Source organism: Engraulis encrasicolus, chromosome 2, assembly GCF_034702125.1.
Source record: "Engraulis encrasicolus isolate BLACKSEA-1 chromosome 2, IST_EnEncr_1.0, whole genome shotgun sequence".
In the NCBI taxonomy this organism is placed as follows: domain Eukaryota; kingdom Metazoa; phylum Chordata; class Actinopteri; order Clupeiformes; family Engraulidae; genus Engraulis; species Engraulis encrasicolus.
This window is the reverse complement of record NC_085858.1, coordinates 39,099,237-39,119,631: the sequence shown is the minus strand read 5'-3', so window position 1 is coordinate 39,119,631 and position 20,395 is coordinate 39,099,237. Positions and strand designations below refer to the sequence as shown.

At 44.9% G+C, this 20,395-nt stretch overlaps 1 protein-coding gene across 2 annotated transcripts; it reads right to left on the bottom strand.

The window, feature by feature from the left end:
• Nucleotides 1-795: 795 nt before the first annotated feature.
• Nucleotides 796-20,344, bottom strand: rbbp6 (retinoblastoma binding protein 6). 2 transcript variants are annotated; one of them, XM_063188350.1, is made up of 18 exons: nucleotides 19,085-20,344; nucleotides 17,924-18,023; nucleotides 17,589-17,625; nucleotides 15,588-15,632; nucleotides 13,349-13,437; nucleotides 13,139-13,247; nucleotides 12,810-12,952; nucleotides 12,479-12,651; nucleotides 12,261-12,364; nucleotides 11,286-11,707; nucleotides 10,649-10,724; nucleotides 10,417-10,561; nucleotides 9,824-9,884; nucleotides 9,000-9,446; nucleotides 7,880-7,999; nucleotides 5,779-6,945; nucleotides 4,235-5,188; nucleotides 796-3,594 (listed from the first exon to the last, which is right to left on the bottom strand). In XM_063188350.1, exons 1-18 carry the CDS (start codon nucleotides 19,248-19,250, stop codon nucleotides 1,773-1,775), a joined length of 6,180 nt encoding a protein of 2,059 aa, XP_063044420.1. In that variant the 5' UTR covers nucleotides 19,251-20,344; the 3' UTR covers nucleotides 796-1,772. The 2 variants fall into 2 exon arrangements, with proteins under 2 accessions (XP_063044420.1, XP_063044410.1); XM_063188340.1 differs by having other exon boundaries at nucleotides 10,649-10,727; nucleotides 19,085-20,343.
• Nucleotides 20,345-20,395: the final 51 nt, after the last annotated feature.

Here is a 20,395-nt window from a genome sequence, read left to right as displayed (position 1 = left end):
ATGGGGCGCCACTGAGGGCTGCCCCCTTGCACGGGTGAGGCATAAATGCATTTTCGTTGGGTGCAGTGTTTACTTCTGTGCTGTGGAGTGCTGTGTCACAATGACAATGGGAGTTGGAGTTTCCCAATGGGCTTTCACTTTTTCACATGAGGCATAGAGTAATATAATGCAGTACAGTGCCTATTTTTGTATTGCATGCCTGTTTTCTCTATCCCTTCTATTGCCTTTGATTAGAGAGTCAATATTTACCTGTGAGCAATTTACCAATTCAGATCACATTTATAGATAAAAATCCAATGGAAATGATACAGTGCTTATCACATTATGACAGCTTGGTAAATCATTTTGCATGTCAAGACTTAAACTATGACATGGGGCCTAAATGTTTTGGGGGGTGAGATAGTTTCATGCATTCAGTGACAAAGCTTTTTGAGTGATATGACAAAAGCAATTGATAATGTACGAAATCACTGAGAATTGTACACAGCCATGGCATGGTGGACGAGAGCATTTGCTATATGCCGAAAAACAATGAGAAACTGATTTGACCATCTGCAGAGGCAACACCAGGAAGTCACAATTGAACAAAGAATTTTGAGAATCATTATTCTGCTGTAAGACATGTACAAAACCAATTGAGAAAAACTGTAATATAATAAGCAAGGAGCAATAATAAACAGGACTTTAGGATTACAGTAAGTGTGGGACTGGTTGGGGATAGACAATCTAATCATCACTCAAAGTGATCTTGAGTGAGCAATTATCTTGAATAAACCACCACCGCAGAAGCATCCATAATTTGCTGCAAAAACTTTATTACCTTCAAAACAGAAAAAAATCCATCCCTCAAAAACATCAACAGCTAAATTAAATTACATGTGAAGGTTATGTAAAATATTTTTAATTATTATTTTCAGAGTAGAGGAAATTATTCACAGTGCAAAAATCAGCCACACACCCTTGTCATTATGTGCCCAATGCCAAAAGGTCACTATCCAGTTAAGCAAGTATGAATTCTCTCATAATGGCATAATTACGATATGATTTCTTCCTTTCTCCATAGACTATGCAAGATATGAGGTACAAGAGGCTATGGATATCCACTGCATCACTGCAGCAACATTCATTCATTTTTCACATCGCTAAAGTGCTTCCTCTACAACATACTGTTCTGAAACTGTTTTGGGGTGAATTGAAACCAAATTCATTGAAGGAGAGGAAAAAAATCCAACGCAAAATAAAATAAATACATTAAATGAAAAAGAAAGAAGAAAATAAAAAATAAAAACAGCGAGTTGTAAAGAGCCCTAGATGTCTAAGAGAATGCCTCCATCTTATTCAAGTAAAGTCAGTCTTCGTAACGACTGCATTCGAGATGAGCATTGTCAAGGATTCAGTTAGTGAGCAGTTCACAGTCTTGATAATGATCACAACAGTAGTCCTTGCAAGAGGGGGAGTAACAAAGAACCAAAACTCTGCATATTTACATCCACATTTAAGATTCTTAAAAAGAAAAGAAAAGAAAAAAAAAGTGGGTGGGAAAAGGTTCATGTTGTCGGGCCAATACTACAAATCTGGTTCAGGAGTAAACCAGGTTAAGGTAAGAGGTAGATCATCATCGGTGCTCATGAGGACCCCCAGGCTTTTCTATTAGATGATTTTCTTGTGAAAATGAGGACTCCAGGCTCTTCTATTTACCCCCTTTTAACTGAACCTGGTTTACTCCTGAACCAGCTTTGTAGTACAGGCCCGTCGGCTCAACCTGAATATCATCATAAGAACACTTTGTCCTCCCTCTGCTCGTCCTCCCTCTCCTCCTTCTCTTTGTCCTTGCTCTTTTTCGACTTCTTCTTCTTATGCTTGTGTTTCTGTGCCCTCTGCTCCGGGTCCAGCTCCTCGTCCTGCAGGTGTTTCTTGTGCTTTTTGTGTTTCTTGTGTTTCTTATGTTTCTTCTTCTCTTTTTTCTCCTTCTTGTCCTTGCTGTCTTTACTTGTTTTGACCTTCTTGCTGCCGTCGCCCACCTGGCTGCCGGCCGAGCTGGCTACGCTGCTGCTGCGTGCGTGGCTGCCCGCGGGGCTTTGGCTGTGGCTGTGGCTGGGGGAGGCGCTGCTGTCCGCGCCGTCTCGCTCCTGCCCCCGACCTCTGACTTCCACCCTGCCGCCACCGCCGCTCTCCACCTCCGAGGCTTCGCTCTCACTCTCGCTGTAGTCCGGCACGAAGGCCGCCTCGTCCGTCTCGCGGCCCAGGTCAGAGGAGAGGCGGGCGGAGCGGGCGGCCAGGGGCTTGACCTTTGGAGGAGGAGGTGGTGGTGGTGGAGGAGGAGGATGAGGGTCTCGGTCTCTGTCGCTTCGAGAGGTGGCAGCGGCAGCTGTGCCTCTCCCGCCGTCTGCTCTGGCTTCAGGTGGCGAAGACGTGCGGTTGTCGGGTGTGTGGTGGTGTCCGCTGTGCTCGCGGAGGTCTCGGCTGGGCCTGCTGCTGCTGCTTTCAGGGTGCCTCGTGCTTTGGCCGTCTCGGCTCACAGGCCGCTCTGCTGACCTGTGCTCCTCAGAGGCGGTGCGTTTTGACTCCAACCCACTCTGGTGCTGGTGTCGCTTCTCTGTTGACTCTGTGACGTGCACTTCGGAGCTGGCCGGCCGTTTGCCTCCATCAGAGTGTGGCGGCTGATGATCGCGCTCCTTCCCTCTTGTGGCGAGAGAAGGGGATTCCCTCCTCTTGATTGGTTCTCTCAACTTGCCTTCTTTGGGTTTGGCGTCGATATGGTCCTTGCCACTGGACCGGTGGTCAGGCCTACGATCCACTGACGAGGAGGCGCTGTGGTCTCTGCTGGCCGGCTTACGAGCAGCTGGATCGGATCTCTCGGACTGCCGGTCCCTGAAAGAGGATTGGACTGAGGAGGAGGAGGACGAGGAGCCCTTTTCACTGCCGTGCTCACCACCGCTACGCTCTTGAGTCCGTTCTCGGTCAAGGTTGTTTGAACCGAGAGGTTTGCGTTTGTCTGCGGACTCGCGGTCCGAGGCGGGGCGATCTCGTTCCCTCGCCCTCTCGCGTCCTCCTCCTCCTCCTCCTCCTCCTCGCTCGCGATCCCAGTCCTTCTCTCGTTCCTTGTCGCGGTCTCTGTCTCTTTGCCGCATCTCCTGCTCTCGCTCCCGCTCTTTGTCCTTCTCTTGCTCCTTGTCCCTCTCCCTTTCTCGCTCCGTTTCCCTTCGCTCCTCTCGGTCCCTGTCACTAGGAGTAGAGTCTTTCGAAGGCTTGCCGTCTGTATGTTGGCCTTCCTTGGAGGATGTGGAAGCCTTGTCGGCGTGGGGGGACGCATGGTCATTCCCCTTCGCCGTCCCACTGCTGGGCGGTTTCTGATCGCCCTCTGACCCGGCGTGGTTGCCATTGCGGTGAGCGGATGCGTCCTGCTTGGACTCGTCGTCCTCAGACTCGTAGTCTTCCTTCTCCCACTTGGAGCGCGGCACTTGGATCAAGACGATCTCGTCCTCTGCGGCTGTGCTGCTGTCGTTAGTGTATTCTTCCAGGGTCTTGACCACAGTCTTTCTTGAATCCTTGTCATCGTTTCTTCTGATGGGACTGCCTCCGGTAGAGCTAGTGCTGGGAATCACAAAAGTTGCTTTCATAAATGAATATGCAGTTGTGCTAAAAGTAATAGCAGTGCCTTTACAAAGGTGAGCAAATGTCACAATTCTTCAAATAAATTGCCCTTTAATATGCAAAAATGCATTTAGGACAAAGCAAGAATTATTAGCATCATATATAGCATTATTTCTAAGCAAGAATTGGGGATAATTGTGAAGAATAATTAAATTCTATAAAATTTCATCTATCTTTGGAAACTCTAAAATGTTCTGTACAAACAAATTCTTGAAAATTCAACTTTGGAGAGCATCCCAATCTAATATTTTGAGTTTTTTTAAGACCGATATTAACGCTGCTTTTTTTTTTTAACATTACATTTCTTCACTTTCTATGAAGTATAACATTGAAATACTTTCCCCAATTTTCTTGCTTTGAAATAGAATGTGCACTGTCCCCAATGCATTTTTGCTCATTTAAGTACAATATTTCAAGAATTTTGACATTTACTCACCTTTGTTAAGGCACCGTTATAATTTTATGCACATCTCTATATAATGACTGTTTCAATGTTATTAAATTGTTGATTAAATTGCTTCCTACAAGACACAGTATCTCAAAAACCGCACTGCGAGACAATTGGTTTCTTGTGCCTTACCTCGTGTAGTCGACCAGGAGGGAACCCGAGCCGTCCACGGCCTGAACTCTTCGGCGCATCTTCCCCCTGGATTTCTCAGGTCTGGGCTTCTGGGCTAAATCTGCTGGCTCGGGAGAAGGTGCCATCTCCGTGCTGATCCTTTTGCCAATCTCGCGGTTGATCTTGATCTTTCTCAGAGGACCAGGTTTGATGTCCATCAGAGGTGGGATGGCCGGCTTGATCTTCTCAGGAGGCTTCTCAACCTCAGCTTTGATTTTGGGCTTCGGTGACACCCTGGCCATCTCAGGAACATCTACGCTAAGGGGCTTTGTAGAGGGCATATCGATCTCTTTGGCTGACCCGCCATCCTCTTTTCTCCTTCTTTTTTCTGGCTTTGCTTCTCCTGCCTTGACCAAATGTTTCTCCTCTGTTTTGATGCTCTTCTCGACGTCCTTTTTGGGCTTTGCCTCTTTGACAAGACCTTTGTCGGACTTAATGGTGGGGTCTTTCTTGGACTTTGAATCCTCTTTGCTCGGTTTGACATCTTGATGGTGCTTTGCTTGTTTTGGCACTTTCCGGGGCAGGAGAGCCTTCTCCTCTTTGACAGCGCTGGGCATCTTGATACCGTCCGTCTTGTGGGGCAAGTCCTCCTTGGTGCGCTTGAACGGAGGCTCACCTAAACGCTCACCCAAACGCTCCAGGTCTCCCGTTTTGTGTTTGGAGGACTTGGAGGAGGTCTTTCCGGATGATTCTTTCTTGGAGGCGCTGCTGTTCTCTGCCTTTCTCTTCACCTTCTCCACTTTCCCCTTCATCTTCTCTTTCTTCTCTTTGTCCGAGGCACTCTTGTAATGAGGAACTGCAGCGGCGTCCATGGGCTCGTCTCTCACCGGAGTGGCGTCGTCGCGGCTCGAGGCCATGAGGGGACCATCCCCTTTGCGGTCATACTTCCTGGTGTCCTCCATGGAGTCCGAGTGGCTGTACACACCGAGGAGAAAAAGTGGGTCAATTTAGTATAATAGAAACATGACTGAAACGTATGGTGAATTCAGGTAAATTGGGCCAACTGAATGGCCCAAAGTGGCCCAATTTACCTGAATTCACCTTACTTAGCATGTTAAAAGTGCACTTGTACTTTTGGTGGTAAGAAAAAGTATGTTTACAATATGCTTATTTAAAATGTACTTAAAATTAGATGTAATTAAGTTGCTCAAAAGAAAGTACACTTAGCCACCCATACTTGCAGTTGACTTTGAAGATGTTTGCCCAAGTGTATTTAGAATAATTAACTTCAAGTAACATTGACATTCATAGAGGTGTACTCCAACACACTCTTTATATCATATGAATGCATGAAAAGCGTGTTTGTAGCATAATTTCAAAAGTAGGCTTGTAGTGCACTTAAAGCTGTCCAAAAGCGGTGCCAATTTAGCATACTCAGTGTGTTGCAAGTAGTGCTCCAGCACACTAATAGTGCCATAAAGCATACTTTAAATCGCTGAAAACAGTACACTTTGTACTAAGTGTAGTCATCAAAAGTCCACTTTTTAAGTATATGTGTTTTTCACCTGTACATGTCTCCGTCGTCACCCTTCCTTTTCTTCCTGTGCTTCTTGTGCTTCAGCCCCTTGGGGTCGCCCGGCGCAAAGCCAAGGAGTGGCTCTCTCTCCTTCAGCCCTTTCAGGGGCTCCTTGCCCAAGAGGCCGGCTCCACGGATGGGCCCAGGACCAAGACCCAGACCCGGCCCAGGTCCCAGACCCGGACCCGGCCCACTGTTCATGGGATACACATGATATTTCTCTGCACACCTCTCCTGGTATGTCAAGGAGCTGGCAGCAGTGCGTACTTTTGACAGCGGGCCACCACCAGGACCACTACCTGGTCCTCCTCCACCACCACCACTACTACTACTACTGTGTGTCGGAGGAGGAGGGGAGTAGTCCTCTCGACGGTCTCTACCCCGCGCATATGGGGAGTTCTCCTTCTGGCGTAACAAGGACCCCCTGTCCCTCTCTCTTTCCCTTTCCCTGTCCCTGTCCCTGTCTCGGTCTCGGTCTCTGTCTCTTTCCCTCTCCCTCTCCGGGGTGTAGGGTTCCCTCGCGAGCAAGGGGGCCCTGCCTCTGCTCCCACCCTCCCTCTGCTCTGCCTGGGCGCTGTGGTAGGACTTCCCGTACTTGTCGTACCACTCCCGGTACTCTCTCTCCCACTGCTTGTACCTCTCCCTCTCGTAGGGGTCGGACATGTCCACTTCCCGTCCGTAGCAGGCCTTGAGGTCGTAGGGGATGGGGTCCCTGAAGCGGCCCGTGTATTTGCGGTCGCGGTCGAGGTCGAGTAGAGGCGGAGGGCCCGGCTTCTTGTTGGGAGGACTGTGGGGCCTGTATGGCGGGGGGGATCTGGAGCGTGAGCGGTAGGGTGGACCACCGCCGCCGCCTCCCATGGGGCCGCTGCCACCGCCACCGCCGGGGCCGACGTCTCGGCCACGGAAGGAGGGCGAGCGGGAGCGGGTGCGGGAGCGGTGGTACCCGTGCGAGCGGGACCTGGACCGGTAGCTCCGGCTGCGGCCGCCTCTTCCACGCCGGGAGTAAGGCGAGCGGGAGTACGAGCGAGAGCGGGACCGGGAGCGAGAGCGGCTGATGGAGCGGGAATACGACCGGGATCTGGAGCGGGATCTGGAGCGGGACTTGGAGTAGCTGTAAGAGGATCCGCTGTAGGATGAGCCCCTGTAAGACCTGGATCTGGTGGAGAGGGGGGAAAAAAAGGGGGGTAATGTTTTAGCGAAAGCCCAACTGGGAAACTCAAACTCCCACTTTCATTGTGACACAGCACACAAGTGTTCACTGCACACTGCACACAACAAAATTGCATTTCTGCCTCATCCGTGCAAGGGGGCAGCCCCCAATGGCGCCCCAATGGAGCAGAGCGGCTGGACGGTCATGGTACCATGTTCAGGGTACCTCAGTCATGGAGGAGGATTGAGGAAAGCACTGGTTAATTACTCCCCCCACCAACCTGGCGGGTCGGGAGTCAAACCGGCAACCTTTGGGCTACAAGTCTGACGCTCTAACCGCTTACCCATGACTACCCCAGTGGAGGTTAATGTTTTCCCTCCAATGCATACCAGGTAGTTTTAGCTCACACTCACAGTGCAGAGGCACCTCGCAATATTTGGCCGTCACCACATAACAAACCCACCACCTAACAATTACTTTCGAGTACATGCCCGAGGAGAGGAAAAAAAAAAGTATTATAAAACTAGAAATGCATTCAGAGAGGGCAGACCTCCGCCAAGGAAGCTGTTTAATGGAGCATTTGGCTATGCGACACCCTTTCTTTAAAAAAATAAAAAATAAAATACTCGATCCGGATTGTGAACTGGATCACCACCAAAATTTACACCAAAACAACTCCACAACATTTCATCCAAATCCATGCATAGCTTTTTGAGTCATCCTGTTGACAGACAATCAGACAGACTACTACAAAAACCTGGGGTGCATTTCTCGAAACCAAAGTTGCTTACAACATTAGTCATTTTGTTGTTTTCAATTAATTTTCCCATTGGCAACTACCGAAGTTGCTAACAGGCTAACAACTTCTCTTTTGAGAAATGCACCCCAGACCGAAAGCATAACCTCCTTGGTGGAGGTAATAAAACGAGCCAGTACCAACCTGGAATAGGATCGTCTCCTCTCCTTTTGGATCTTCCTATACTCCAGGAGCTCTTTGGCAAAGTCATTGGTGAACTTCTCCAATTTAGACTTCTCCCTGGTAATGAATCGACATTGCGAACTATTACCCAAAAACAGGAAGGAGGAGATAAGAAAAAAACTTGGAAGTTAAAAGTCAGGAAGAGAGAAATGCAACAGCAAACAACTGAAGTCACCCAAAAGCACTGCATGCTAAGCAACATGCACATTTTGGAGACGACACAGCAGAAATTATTTCAGACAATTGTTTTTTTTAACATTACATTTAGCAAACGCCTTTGACCAAAGCGACTTCCAAGGAGAAAATTTAAGCAAGAACAGGGTAAGGCACAGTGTACAGTTGCAACAATGACAACCTTGTCCAACAAAAAGTAAAGATTGAAAAGATGCATTTCTGTTTTGTAAAAAGAAAGTTAGAAAGAAACGCATATTGAAACATTGATATAAAGCAGGGCTGGACAACTTTTATGATGAGAGGGGCCACGATTTTTCATTGCCACAATCAGAGGGCCACATGACCACTGTGTGCTGTGGGTTGCTCACTGACCACCCATATTGTTTGGAAGAACTATAATACTATATACTCAAAACTCTATTGACCAACAGAATAATTACAACAGATAGATTCAGCAGTCTTTAAAAAAAATATATGGTCATTATTTTTTCTTTTTTAAATTAGGCCAGTACGGTTTTATCTACGGGCCACATTGAGTGAGGAGACGGGCCTCCAGCATGTGGCCCCCGGGTCTCCAGTTGCCCATTCCTGGGGCCTCATGTACAAAACTTACTTGCGCTATAAAAAGCTCCGTAAGTAACTTTCCATACTTTTCCAAATGTACTAATACTAACTTAGCATGAAAAAGTGCATGTGTACTAAATTTCATGTGAAATCAGACATACCACATGAATCAGCACGAAAACCTGTTTATGCATGGACTGATACATTTGAGATTTTCAGGTGCAAATGCATTTTTTTTTCAGATTTTCACTTGCGCAAAGATGCAGTAGGAACTCTACGGAGGTCTTTGTACATGAGGCCCCTGATATAAAGAAATGGCAGGTGAATTGAAAATGGCACTCACTCCTCCTTCAGCCTCCGCTGCTGCCTGTAGAACTCCTCCCGGGAGAGGAAGGGCTGAGGGGGCACGGGGTTGGCGACGGGAGGCTGGTTACCGGGGGGAACCCAGGGGGGGGCACCCACGCTGGGCAGAGCCGGCGGATACCCGGGAGGGGGCACGTTGTAGCTGGGTGCTGGCTGCTGCCCCGGGTTGTAAGGTAAGGGGTACTGCTGGGGCGGCATGTTAGGCGGCTGGGGGGGCATGGGGTGCTGCGGAGGGCCGTAGAGGGAGGGGGGAGCCACCCCGTACATATTGGGAGCCACAGGAGGAGGGGGTTGCAGAGGGGGCTGCTGGGGCTGGAGAGGGGGCGGCTGCTGCTGCTGCGGAGGTGGCGGCTGCTGCTGCACAGGTGGACCATGGGAGCGCGGCGGCCGATCACCATGCATACGCCCGCCTCGGCCAGAGTGGTGGCTGGAACGGAACGCAAGTTAACAGAATGAGTCGGCATGGTTCAGGATGGTCAGTATGTAACCGACACAGAATGATGGAATAGATAGAGATATAGAATCATTACTATTATGTAACTTTTAAGTGAAGATCATCTTGTTTTCTTAGCTTTTTGAGGCCTGTCAACATGGCATCTTTTGTGTTATTTTGAACATGCCATTTTCAGCAAATATAAGCCCTATATTTTCCATTCAAAATTCGGAGGAAATGTTGTCAGTAGTATATAGAATGAAACAGCAATGTTCATTTCACTCAAACACATGCTTTTTAAGTACTAACATCAGAAAAAAAAATCAAAGTGGTCTCAATTTGTTCTGCGGCTGTATGTACTGTATACTTACGGCTCCCATCCGGGTCGCCCACTGGGTCGTGGACCACTAGATCGAGGTGGTCCTTGGTGGCCTGTAGGAAGACAGATGGTGAATAATCAAACTAATTCACTTGGGGCTTAGCTTGAGCACAATACAAGGATACAAGGTATTTATTGGCATGTGCTCAGAATTCATGAGTAATGAACAGTTTTTTTTGCTCAGAAAGTCCCCAAAAAGTAAAGTAAAAAAAAAGTAAGTATCCGCATTAAAAATCCCTGGTACTGGACCAAAAAAGTGACATTTAAAAAAAACAAAAACGGTTTGCACGGTTCAGATTTTCGCTTTACGTTTTTTGTTTTTTAATTATTTATTTATTCAATGGCATGATGACCTTACAACCTTTCGGTCTTCCTCAGATTCACCTTCGTCATCATGACATTGAATGAATGAAAAGAAAGAAAAGAACATTAATCTAAGAAGAAGAAAAAAATCGAAAAGAATGTGCAAACCTTTTTCAAATAAATAAATAAAATCAAACTGATACGGCCTTCACTACTATTACTTATACATTTAAATAAAAATGTTAAAGAGGTTATCCAACGAGTTGTGAAGCATCAACTCACCTGATCTCTGCATGGGGGGGTGACTCTGGTGTGGAGGCCCGTGTGGAGGCCCGTGTGGAGGCCCGTGTGGAGGCCCGTGTGGCAGCCCGTGCGGCGGCCCCTGTGGAGGCCCGTGCGGCTGCCCAAGCACAGGAACATGGAATCCCTGCCGGCAGGAAGTGAGGTAATAATTAGACAACAGGATTGATGGAAGGACTTTTGAGTGTCATGACCTGAGTGTTGAGTCTTTTACCTTTGGAATGAGAGGTGGGGGACCGGACTGCTCGGACACAGTCACAGATGGAGCTGGAATCACAGGCTCAGGCTCCCTGCTGAAACAGAAATGCAATGTCAAAACTCATCAAAAACAACACATCAAAAACTATACTCAATCAAAAATCTGGTGTCACAACTAGGGCTGGGTAAATTAATCGATTCAATCGATAATCGATCGATATCATTTAAAATTCACATAATCGATTCACAGGGCACAAAATCAATTTTTTGGTTCTTTTCCTTTTTGTTTAATTTAGGTCTATGGAAAATACCCAGTAGGTATTAGTCAATTAGGCCTAGGCCTACTTATTATAAATTAGCAATCTGTTAACACTGTCAAGCCACAGCCCTTGGACATTTATATATAAAAATAGGCAACAGCATCTTTTGGGGGAAATCCTGGCACCAAGAAGGGGACGGATTGAATCGATTCGGAATGAATCGAATTGAATCGAACTGAATCGTGATTAATCGATTCAAAGCCCTAAGAATCGAAATCGAATCGATACAGGAACATGGCTGCAATACCCAGCCCTAGTCACAACACATGCCTGCTTGTGTAACGAAACCGCGCACCTGTAGATGACAAAATGACTCGCTCTCCGCCAACTCACCTGGTAATGGGCGGCAGGCTGTCCTCCTCCTGCTTGATGACGGGCCGCTGTGGAGAAGACGACATGGCCGCCGGGCTGTAGCTCCCAGCACTGGGGGAGGCGCTGCTGTTCACCAGGGGGTCTGAGCTGGATGGAGGGGGCGTGCTGCTGGAGGGCGGCGGTGTGGCCGCGGAGGAGGGCATAGCAGGCACGGCAGGCGTTGAGGAGACGTGGGGTGGGGTGTTAGCAGCAGTAGCGGCGGGCACGGCAGCGGGCACGGTCCTGGGCATCAGAGGGTCCTGCTGACGGGAGTTGGGGGGGCGAATGACCTGCACGGGGCGCTGCACACGGCCCTGGGGTGCTGCCTGCTGGGCCTGCTGAGCCTGGTTGGCCTTGCGGATTCGCTTGGTGTAGCCGGTCTCGTTTTTGAAATTGTTCACAGCCTGGCCGAGGGAAAAAAAAAAAAAAAAGTTGCATGTTGATTTATTTAAGTCATCAAAACGGGGAAGGCGGGGAATAAGTCTATGGAAAACAAAGATAACCGAACACTCAAGACACAATATATATATATATATATATATATATATATTATTATTTTTTTGGTTTTTTTTTTTTAAACATCTACAAATTAAAGATCAAATGTAACGTAGGGTTCCAGGTCCGGTTTAAGGCACCATCTATACCTTTCAGCCCAGGGCCCTATACTACGAAGCTGGTTCAGGAGTAAACCAGGTTTACTTCTGAACCAGCTTCTTATGCCTCTGTTCCACTGCCGGTTTTCTGGTAGGCCTACAGCTCGACAGTGTGACTCGGCTGCCACTTTTTGCTTTGCAATTGAGCTGTGTCTTGTCAATTCGAAAAGCAAAAAGGGGTGGCCAAGTCTCACTTTGTTGAGCTGTAGGCCTACCAGAAAAACGGCAGTGGAAAAGAGGTATTAGTATACTCCTCTCGATACGCTCAAAATAGTGGCACAAAGACATCACAGTTGTATCTCACCTGGCGCAGGAACTTGTTGGCAATTAAGGTATCTGGAGAGACGTCGGATTGGCTGCATGTGGGACAGGTGTGCTCTTCCGTCTCAAGCAAGGAGGTACGGATACCTGTTGGTACATCAGCAGACACCAAATTTAGGAAATCTCTAGCCATAGGTCATAAACTCACAAACACATTGCCATTGCTGCCGTTTTGGCACAGCTTGTACCAAAGCGACTCACATTCGTCGCAGTAGCTGTTTCCGCAGCAGGGGATGACAACAGCGTCGGTCATGAGGTCTTTGCAGAGGAGACACAGCAGCTCGTCAGGGACTGGGTCCTCTTCCTCGGAGGACGACGACTGTTCCTGGGGCAGGAACGGAGGCTTCTCCTTCTTGCCAATGGCATAGGCCTCCCTGCACAGACACACACACACCAAGGAATGGATGAATTTACTGACCAACTCACCGGGAAATTGAGGTGAAACAGAAAATGTTCTTTATGATCTGTTTTAAATTGTATTGCAAAATGGCATGCGAGAGGACAGGCGTGGATGGCTCCAGTGTTCCCTTACGCATCTATGGTGGGGATGGCGTAGCGGCCGGTGTTTGTAAGCATGGCCCCCTTCATGCTTGGGTCGTTCACCTCCACCATGAAACTCCGAGGGATGCCCGTGCTCTTCTTGATCCGCTGCGGAGCCTCGTAGCCCTTCTCCTGCTGTGGTACAAAACACAACAACAAAATGATTACTCAAGCTCCAAACACACACAGAACATTTTGTAGTGATGTAGATGCAAGACAGAACACAAATAGGAGAGTCTACTGAACGACAACAAAAGAATGCAAGTTGGACAAAATGTGAACTGTTGGACAAGAATAATAATTTAAAAAAAGCACACAAACCTTACTCACCCCCTGGATGGGGCAGTTGCGTATGTAATGTCCATTTTTTCCACAGCGGTAGCAGGTGTAGTTCGGTGGAGGAGGCCCGACCCCAAACTTCTTTGTGAAACTGCTCAAACAGAATTTGTGTTACTCTTTCTGCCTGTCACCACAACATGGGCGACTAACACTCACAATACTGAGGGGGAAAAAAAATAGAGATATACTCACTGTATTGGATCATAGTCGTGATTCGACTGAGACATCATAGCTTTAATTTTGTCTTCCTCGGATGCATTCGCCTCAGCCAGATTAGGGGTCTGTTCAGTAGGTAATGTTTTTATAGACAGAAAGGTCATGGCATGACAAGTGATCCACAGGCACTGATGCCTTTAAGTGCACGCCTTGCCAATCCTGTAAAGAGTAGCTCTATGTATTTTCTCATGCCTTGCACCTAAGGCAACCAGATGAGGGAGGGGGAGCACCTTCAGCTTTTGAGGAGCTGACTTGTTTGTTACGAGCAGGAATTGTGTGAGTCAGGCTAGTCTGCTAGCCCCTGTTCAAACTGGAAAATCACTTGTACTGCACTGGAATTACATCAAACCTCCAGCAAGGCCATGTGCGTTACTGATGCCATAACATCTACACACTATGGAATCCTATGCCTATAAAATAACTTTTTTTTTAAAAAATCCCAGATCACAACCATCACGTGTTACTTTTGTTATTTCCAACATCTCCACAGAATTTCGGTAAAATCCATTCATACGTTTTTGAGTTATCCTGATTACAGACAAAAAAAAGGCGACCAAAAACAACCTCCTTGGCTAAGGTAGACAAGCCTGACCGTCTGAACACCAAGTGACAGCCACCAAGAATGAGAGCACTGATTAAATACGATAAATGCAAATAATGCCGTTGTTAACGTTTGCCATGTTTTGGCAGAAGTGTGGCATTACTATCCAATTACTCAGTATACACGAAGCCTACACTTCCCACATAAAAACACCAAATTATCCTCCCACTCATGTCAGTCCTGCCCAGGGTCTAAGAGGTAGAATTCAACAAACCCTCGTCAAATTCTTGTTGAGCATTAAAAACAACAAAATGATTTAGCCATTTATTCACCAACACACAAACTGGCTACTTTCAAAGACTCATTACATAGGTTTTACCAACATAATTTCACATTAGGAAAAAAATATATTATAAAAGCAGTACGGTGAAGAAATGTCACATGTCTACGATAACATAACACTTCAATATGTAGACAGCAGTTTACACAACAGGAATTTGTGTACTGAAATGTCCATTGAATAGGGTGTCGGAACAAACAACAAAAACAAACAAAACACCACTGTCACGTGTGTCGATGTCTACCATTAATTGGCATTCGATCATGAAATAAAAATTAGGATCAACAAGGCAATGTCTACAAAATGGATTGGGAGGGGTATAACCAGGTGTCAGGAGGGTGATTGGAGGCATCGTGAAGGAGAAGGTCTGCTTCATACCAAGGGAATAAAAAAAATGTTGGGGCAAAAAGTAAAATATCTTCATATATACAAAGCGCGAAATAAAAAAAAAGTGCAGAGTGATTTAAAAAAAAATTAAAAAAATAAAAAATCGATCACCATTGGAATGAGGTGTGTGTGTGTGTGTGTGTGTGTGTGTGTGTGTGTGATCCATCTTCTGGCCTCGATAAATGTATGGCTTTAAGTGTACTCCCCCTCCAAGTTTTCAGAGGGACATAAAGGCTGACTCTTTACAGGGCAAGGCATGCACAAAGACCCCCAAAAAGACAGTCATCACATTAAACATTTCATAATTAACAATAGGAGGCTTCCTCTGTACGGAGTTCATGAGGTCAACTGATTTGAGTTGTTGATGCACAGAAAGATTATTAACTCTTTGAGCCAATCAATTCCCTTTTACACAAGTGTCAATTACTGTATTCAAAAGGGTACAGAATTCCAAAAAGTGATTGCAGAACATGGTAGAGAATAAATAAAAGTAAGTAAATGAAATGAAATACAATGTAATTATTTTTACAATTTTACATAAAAATAGTAATAATTGGGATATTTGATGGGTTCTTGTAGTAGAAGAAAGTTCTTATTTGCAACGTTTCTTCTGCTACATGAAGTTTCATGTCCTGCAGCCCTCTAATGCACATTCAACCTCCTTGTGAATCAAAAGTAATCACTAACACGTCATCACAGTACATAAGGCTGTGACCAGTACATGGAACTACATGGAGCACAGGAAACTGACACAGCAATGTTGTTGACAGAACACATCAAACACCCAGACAATAAGTTATCACCGATTCATTAAGACGATAATTAAATCAATCCAAAATGCATTTTTTGAGCATCAACATCTGCTACTAAGACAAAGCAGACCAGAAATGTTAAAACACTCCAGACATAACCTTTCAAAGACAATAACAAATGACAAGTTTGTATACCTTGGAGAGTTGGGCCAAAGAAATTGGGGCAGGAGAGTCATCAATCTGTTTGTGGGGAAAAATTAGAAGAAAAAAAGTTTACTGCTAGAATACATTAAGGACGTTGACTTGTCGCCCCACTGGTAGATATTGGCCATCCAAAAACGAGGCAGAAAACACACTTAAAAAGAAGTTTGTCATATTAGCTTCAAAAAGACAACACTGTGGTTATATGTACCTACACAGGAATCAAAGATAAAAATGGAAACAGTTTGAATCAAATGAAACATATTACTGCTTGTCTGGTATATCTGGTGAACCAATCATCTTTTCCAGAACGGCTACCTCTCTCAAGGCGTCAAACAGGGACAAGTATGTTAATGACAAAAGAGCATGAATACTAGCTAGCCAAAGCTCCTGGGTCCTGGGTCCTGGAAATAACATGCCCTACTAGCATGGATGGCTGCCAGTAAGTCACAACAGTGAATATTATGTTGCCAGATCCAATAAGGCTCTCATCAGTGAAAACACAGGGCCTTGCAAATGGTATCCAGTTATGTTACACAGATGTTTTATTGACAGAAGTTTGTGTTCATCATCATACACAGCACTGACGCATCACCGATCAGTTTGTGTAAAACAGTACACTTGTCAAATACCCATGGTACACATTTCTACAGCCCGGAAAGTTAACCGTATGCATCATCTATATGAGCAAGGTTGCCAGTTACGAGCTCAAAAAAACCCCTTTGTCAGACATCAAGAACACATGTACCACATGTATACCAAGAGTGCAAAAAATCAGATTGTTTTCAAAAGTAGCATATGGTATAGAAAAAAAAAACATATTTCCCTTAAAAAAACAAACCAACAAAAAATACAAAGCACCCATACAAATGTATTGATAAACAAAAGACCATGGAAATGCAGATTCAACTCCACTCTCTCCCTGAATGAATATTTTCATGGAAAATCAATTTCCTTCATGACGCAGCAACTAATAACACAGAGGTCTGTACTGTGTGCAAAAAAACTCATTAAGTACCTCATGCCCCACATACATGAACATACAGTAGTTATCAAAACATCCAGATTACTGATTGGCCAACTGTACTGTTCTCAACTTCCAAGTATAGTTTGATGTGCAAACACACAACATCCTTTGGGGGTTTAAAAAAAAAAAAAAAAAAAAAAAAACGAAGCGTAATCTTCCAGATTCTGGAGGTACAGTCTCAATATGCCGATTGCTGAATGTCGCCAAAATCAGCAATATATGGAAGAAGAAAAAAAATGTTTTTCTCCATTGGTTTCTTCATGAAACCAATGAAAAGAAGTCAATGACTACAAGTGCCAATAAAAGCGTGATTTGATGTGGGTAAAACAGACAGAATCATCATCATTCCAAAAGCAAGAGCCCAATGCTTGCTCATAAGCGTTGTTGGAGATTAAGAAGGCTACGTCAAAGGATTCATGCGCCTTAGTTGCTGCAGTTAATCCATTTAGTACATACAGAAACAGGCATGACACAGATATGGCGACCTCATCACAAGCCACTTAAAAACATGGAAAGTCACACACTGAGCTACGTGATACAAAGATAAAAGAAAATCAAACAATACAAACTTTTATTGAAAAAGGAGGGGAAGAAAAACAATGTTTACAGATTTAGCACTTAAAAGACAGACAGACTTGAACACGCCATGTTCAAAAAACATTTCAAGAATGAGCACAATTCTGTACAACAGAATTCAATCAACCCGAGTTTCAATGTGAAATACAGTGCACTGAACATGCACTTTAACAGTTAACATACTACAGCAATATTTTCAGAAAATGATTAAGCATCATTTCAAAACATTACAGTGTTATAATAAACACTACCTTCATACACCACATTGTGGTACAGGTTGAGATCTGCATAACTTGCAGTAAAATTAGTTAGTGTAACATTTGAACAAGAAGAGCACGATGTGTGTGGGGTGTGGTTTGTGAATTTAACGAAAGGGAGTGTTTTTTACATACTGCTTTGGATGATCCACTTGGCATTTCTGATCGATCACTAAAGAAAACACAAACACAGAGAGGAACGAAGAAGAAAAAAAGAGTCACTAACTTTGCATTTTAAGTGAGACATTTGTTGGTAACTAAACATTTACAAAATACTTAAATTATTGTAGCTTCACAACTTGTACTTTTGACTTGCTACTACCGGTATTAATTATTACATTATGAGACAAAAAAGTAAATTCAAGATTCAAAAGCTTTATTGTCTAATATGTTGCCATTTTAGAAGTATGTCTTTTGATTGAAAAGCTTGTGTGTGTGCGTGCGTGTTGTTTGTTAATATTCAAACTTACATAACAAATGTTTTACTTGTTGCCTTGACACCTCCAATTGGGATTCGTCTGATGATGACCGAGGAATTTTTTGGTATGAGTGCGCCATCATCTGTGTACTCTGGAAGACAGGAAGCAAAAACACCATTTAACTCTTTGAACTGAAGCTTGCGTCCGGCTCAGACCTGAAAATAGACAATACAGTGACACCTAGGCCAGTCATGTGATGTGACACCTTTCGAAAATACACCCATTGGAAGCATTCTCTATTTTTTGAGAGCTGAAAAGGTATACGTTTGATTTGACATAGGAACATTTTCCTGATTACCTCCCATGTTGATGTTTAGTGTTCAGTAGAACAAATGCCAGTTCAAAACGCATCCCTTAGCTTTTGGTAGTCATACCAAGGTTGTTTAGAGAGACAATTGTCTCCTCCTCCTCAAATAAATACACAAACAAACCAAAAACAAGCACACAAACAAGACGGGTCACCATTAACGCCGTGTGAAACATTAGGCTTTTTCACACACATATAGAGATTGTATTCGTGTGTGTACGTATGTACATTATCTTCACACATCATATGGCATGAATGATTCAGTGACTGGTGAGAGTTGGCTGGTGGCCACCACTTGCTACAGTTCCCCTTCACCATCAAGGGCCTAGTTAAGAGGTAAATCATCAAATAGAAGAGCGGCTCTTCTATTACATGATTTACCTTTTAACTTAAAATGGTTTTCTCCTGAACCAGCTTTGTAGTAATAGGCCCCAGTCATGGAGACCACACCAAACAAGGCCCCGTCTCAATCCACGTACAGCAAAACTACACACCACAGCCTGCGAGAGAGAAGCAGGAAGCTAACAATAGCAAAGAGATATCAGGCACGGCAACTCCCACGTGCCATTGCATTTTTTTCCGCCCCAACATTGTCCACATTTAGTACCAATATCATAGCGACTTCACAAAGTACCGGCGTGATCGACCCACGTCGACGCAGTAATACAATAGTCAAAGCAGGTGGGTGGAAAAAAATTAAATAAAAAATGTGTCCTCCATGCTGGGTGACGTTATCCACCATAGCCAAAAATGCTAGCGTTGACTTAGCAGCATTAGCAAACGGGTCAACATGGCATCATGAGTACAGTATACCAAAATGGATTGTTGTTAATTTAGAGGCTTACCTTCTTTCGTCTGCGCGTTGGTAATCTGCAGGTCACAGTCAGCAGCCTTCAGCTTTTCCCGGCCCATGATCTGTCTTTTCAGATCACTCAGCGTGATATGGAGGCCATCAAACGTGACCGTGTCATAGTTTAGCTTGGATGAAAACTTGTAATGAACACACGACATGTTGACAGGTCCTTGCTAGCGATTTATACAACAAACCAATGTCACCCCTCTCGAAGTTTTGCTAAATAGCCTGCATACAATGTTTAAAAAAAACCCACAATACCAGTCAGTTAGCCGTACACGCTAATACGCTGCAAACCAACCATTTTGGTTCCCCATTTTGCTAACAGCTAAACTCGGGCATCCAACATGGCCAGGCTGTGAGGGTGGCAAGTTAATACTTGCTTGCTACCCAGAACTAGCACTCTATCCAGCCAGCAATATACAAAATGGAGGAGAATTCAACAGATAAAGAAAATGTAATATTATGCGAATAAATATCCACTGGTGTGCTCAGCAACCAGCTAGCAAGTAAACTAACTCAGTGGTTGAGAAACCTTGCCATTTGTATCGTGGTGGATAAGTTCTTTTTTCAGTTCGTCACAATGAATGCCATGACAACCAATACTCTTCCAGAAGCAGACGTAACAAATGTCCAAATAAGACTTTCAAGGGTATTCACCCTGCGAAATTGATCAAGTCCAAAATCTTCCACACAATGAAATGTTGCTCAACTGTCCGTTAAGAGTTCCGAGATTGAAATTATGGACGGCTGAACTGGCGACAGGTCTCGTTTAAAGTCCCGTGAATGAAAGGCAGCAAAGTCCAATTGCCATGGTCAGTTGTTGAGCAATATCCGTGAAGCCTACTGAGCAATCCAGTCCAATGGCAACGTTAAGTCCAGATATCCAAAGCCATACGCTAACTGAGGAGAGAAAAATCCAAACGAAAAGCAATATCACTGAAAAGAAAATCAGAGGTGAAAGCTTCGTTGATTTCACAAGGCCTCAAAATGGCCTCCTGGCTTCCTTTCCAAAACAAAAAAACGACGTAACCTACCACGAGATAGCGAGCAAACTGACTACACGAAACAAAGCCTAAGCTTGAATATGTTATTTTTAATTACAATTAAAGTATATTTACAAAAGAGTAACGATATATTTCTACACCGCCCGAATGTGGGAACGTTCCCGCAACTCGTTGTCACCTTATCTACAAATATAACCTCAACAGACACTAGTTTGTATCATTGGGGTTTCCGCAGCGACCATCGCAGGGGCTACTTCTGCAAACGTAAGAAGACTACTCTAGAAACTGCGCGTGCG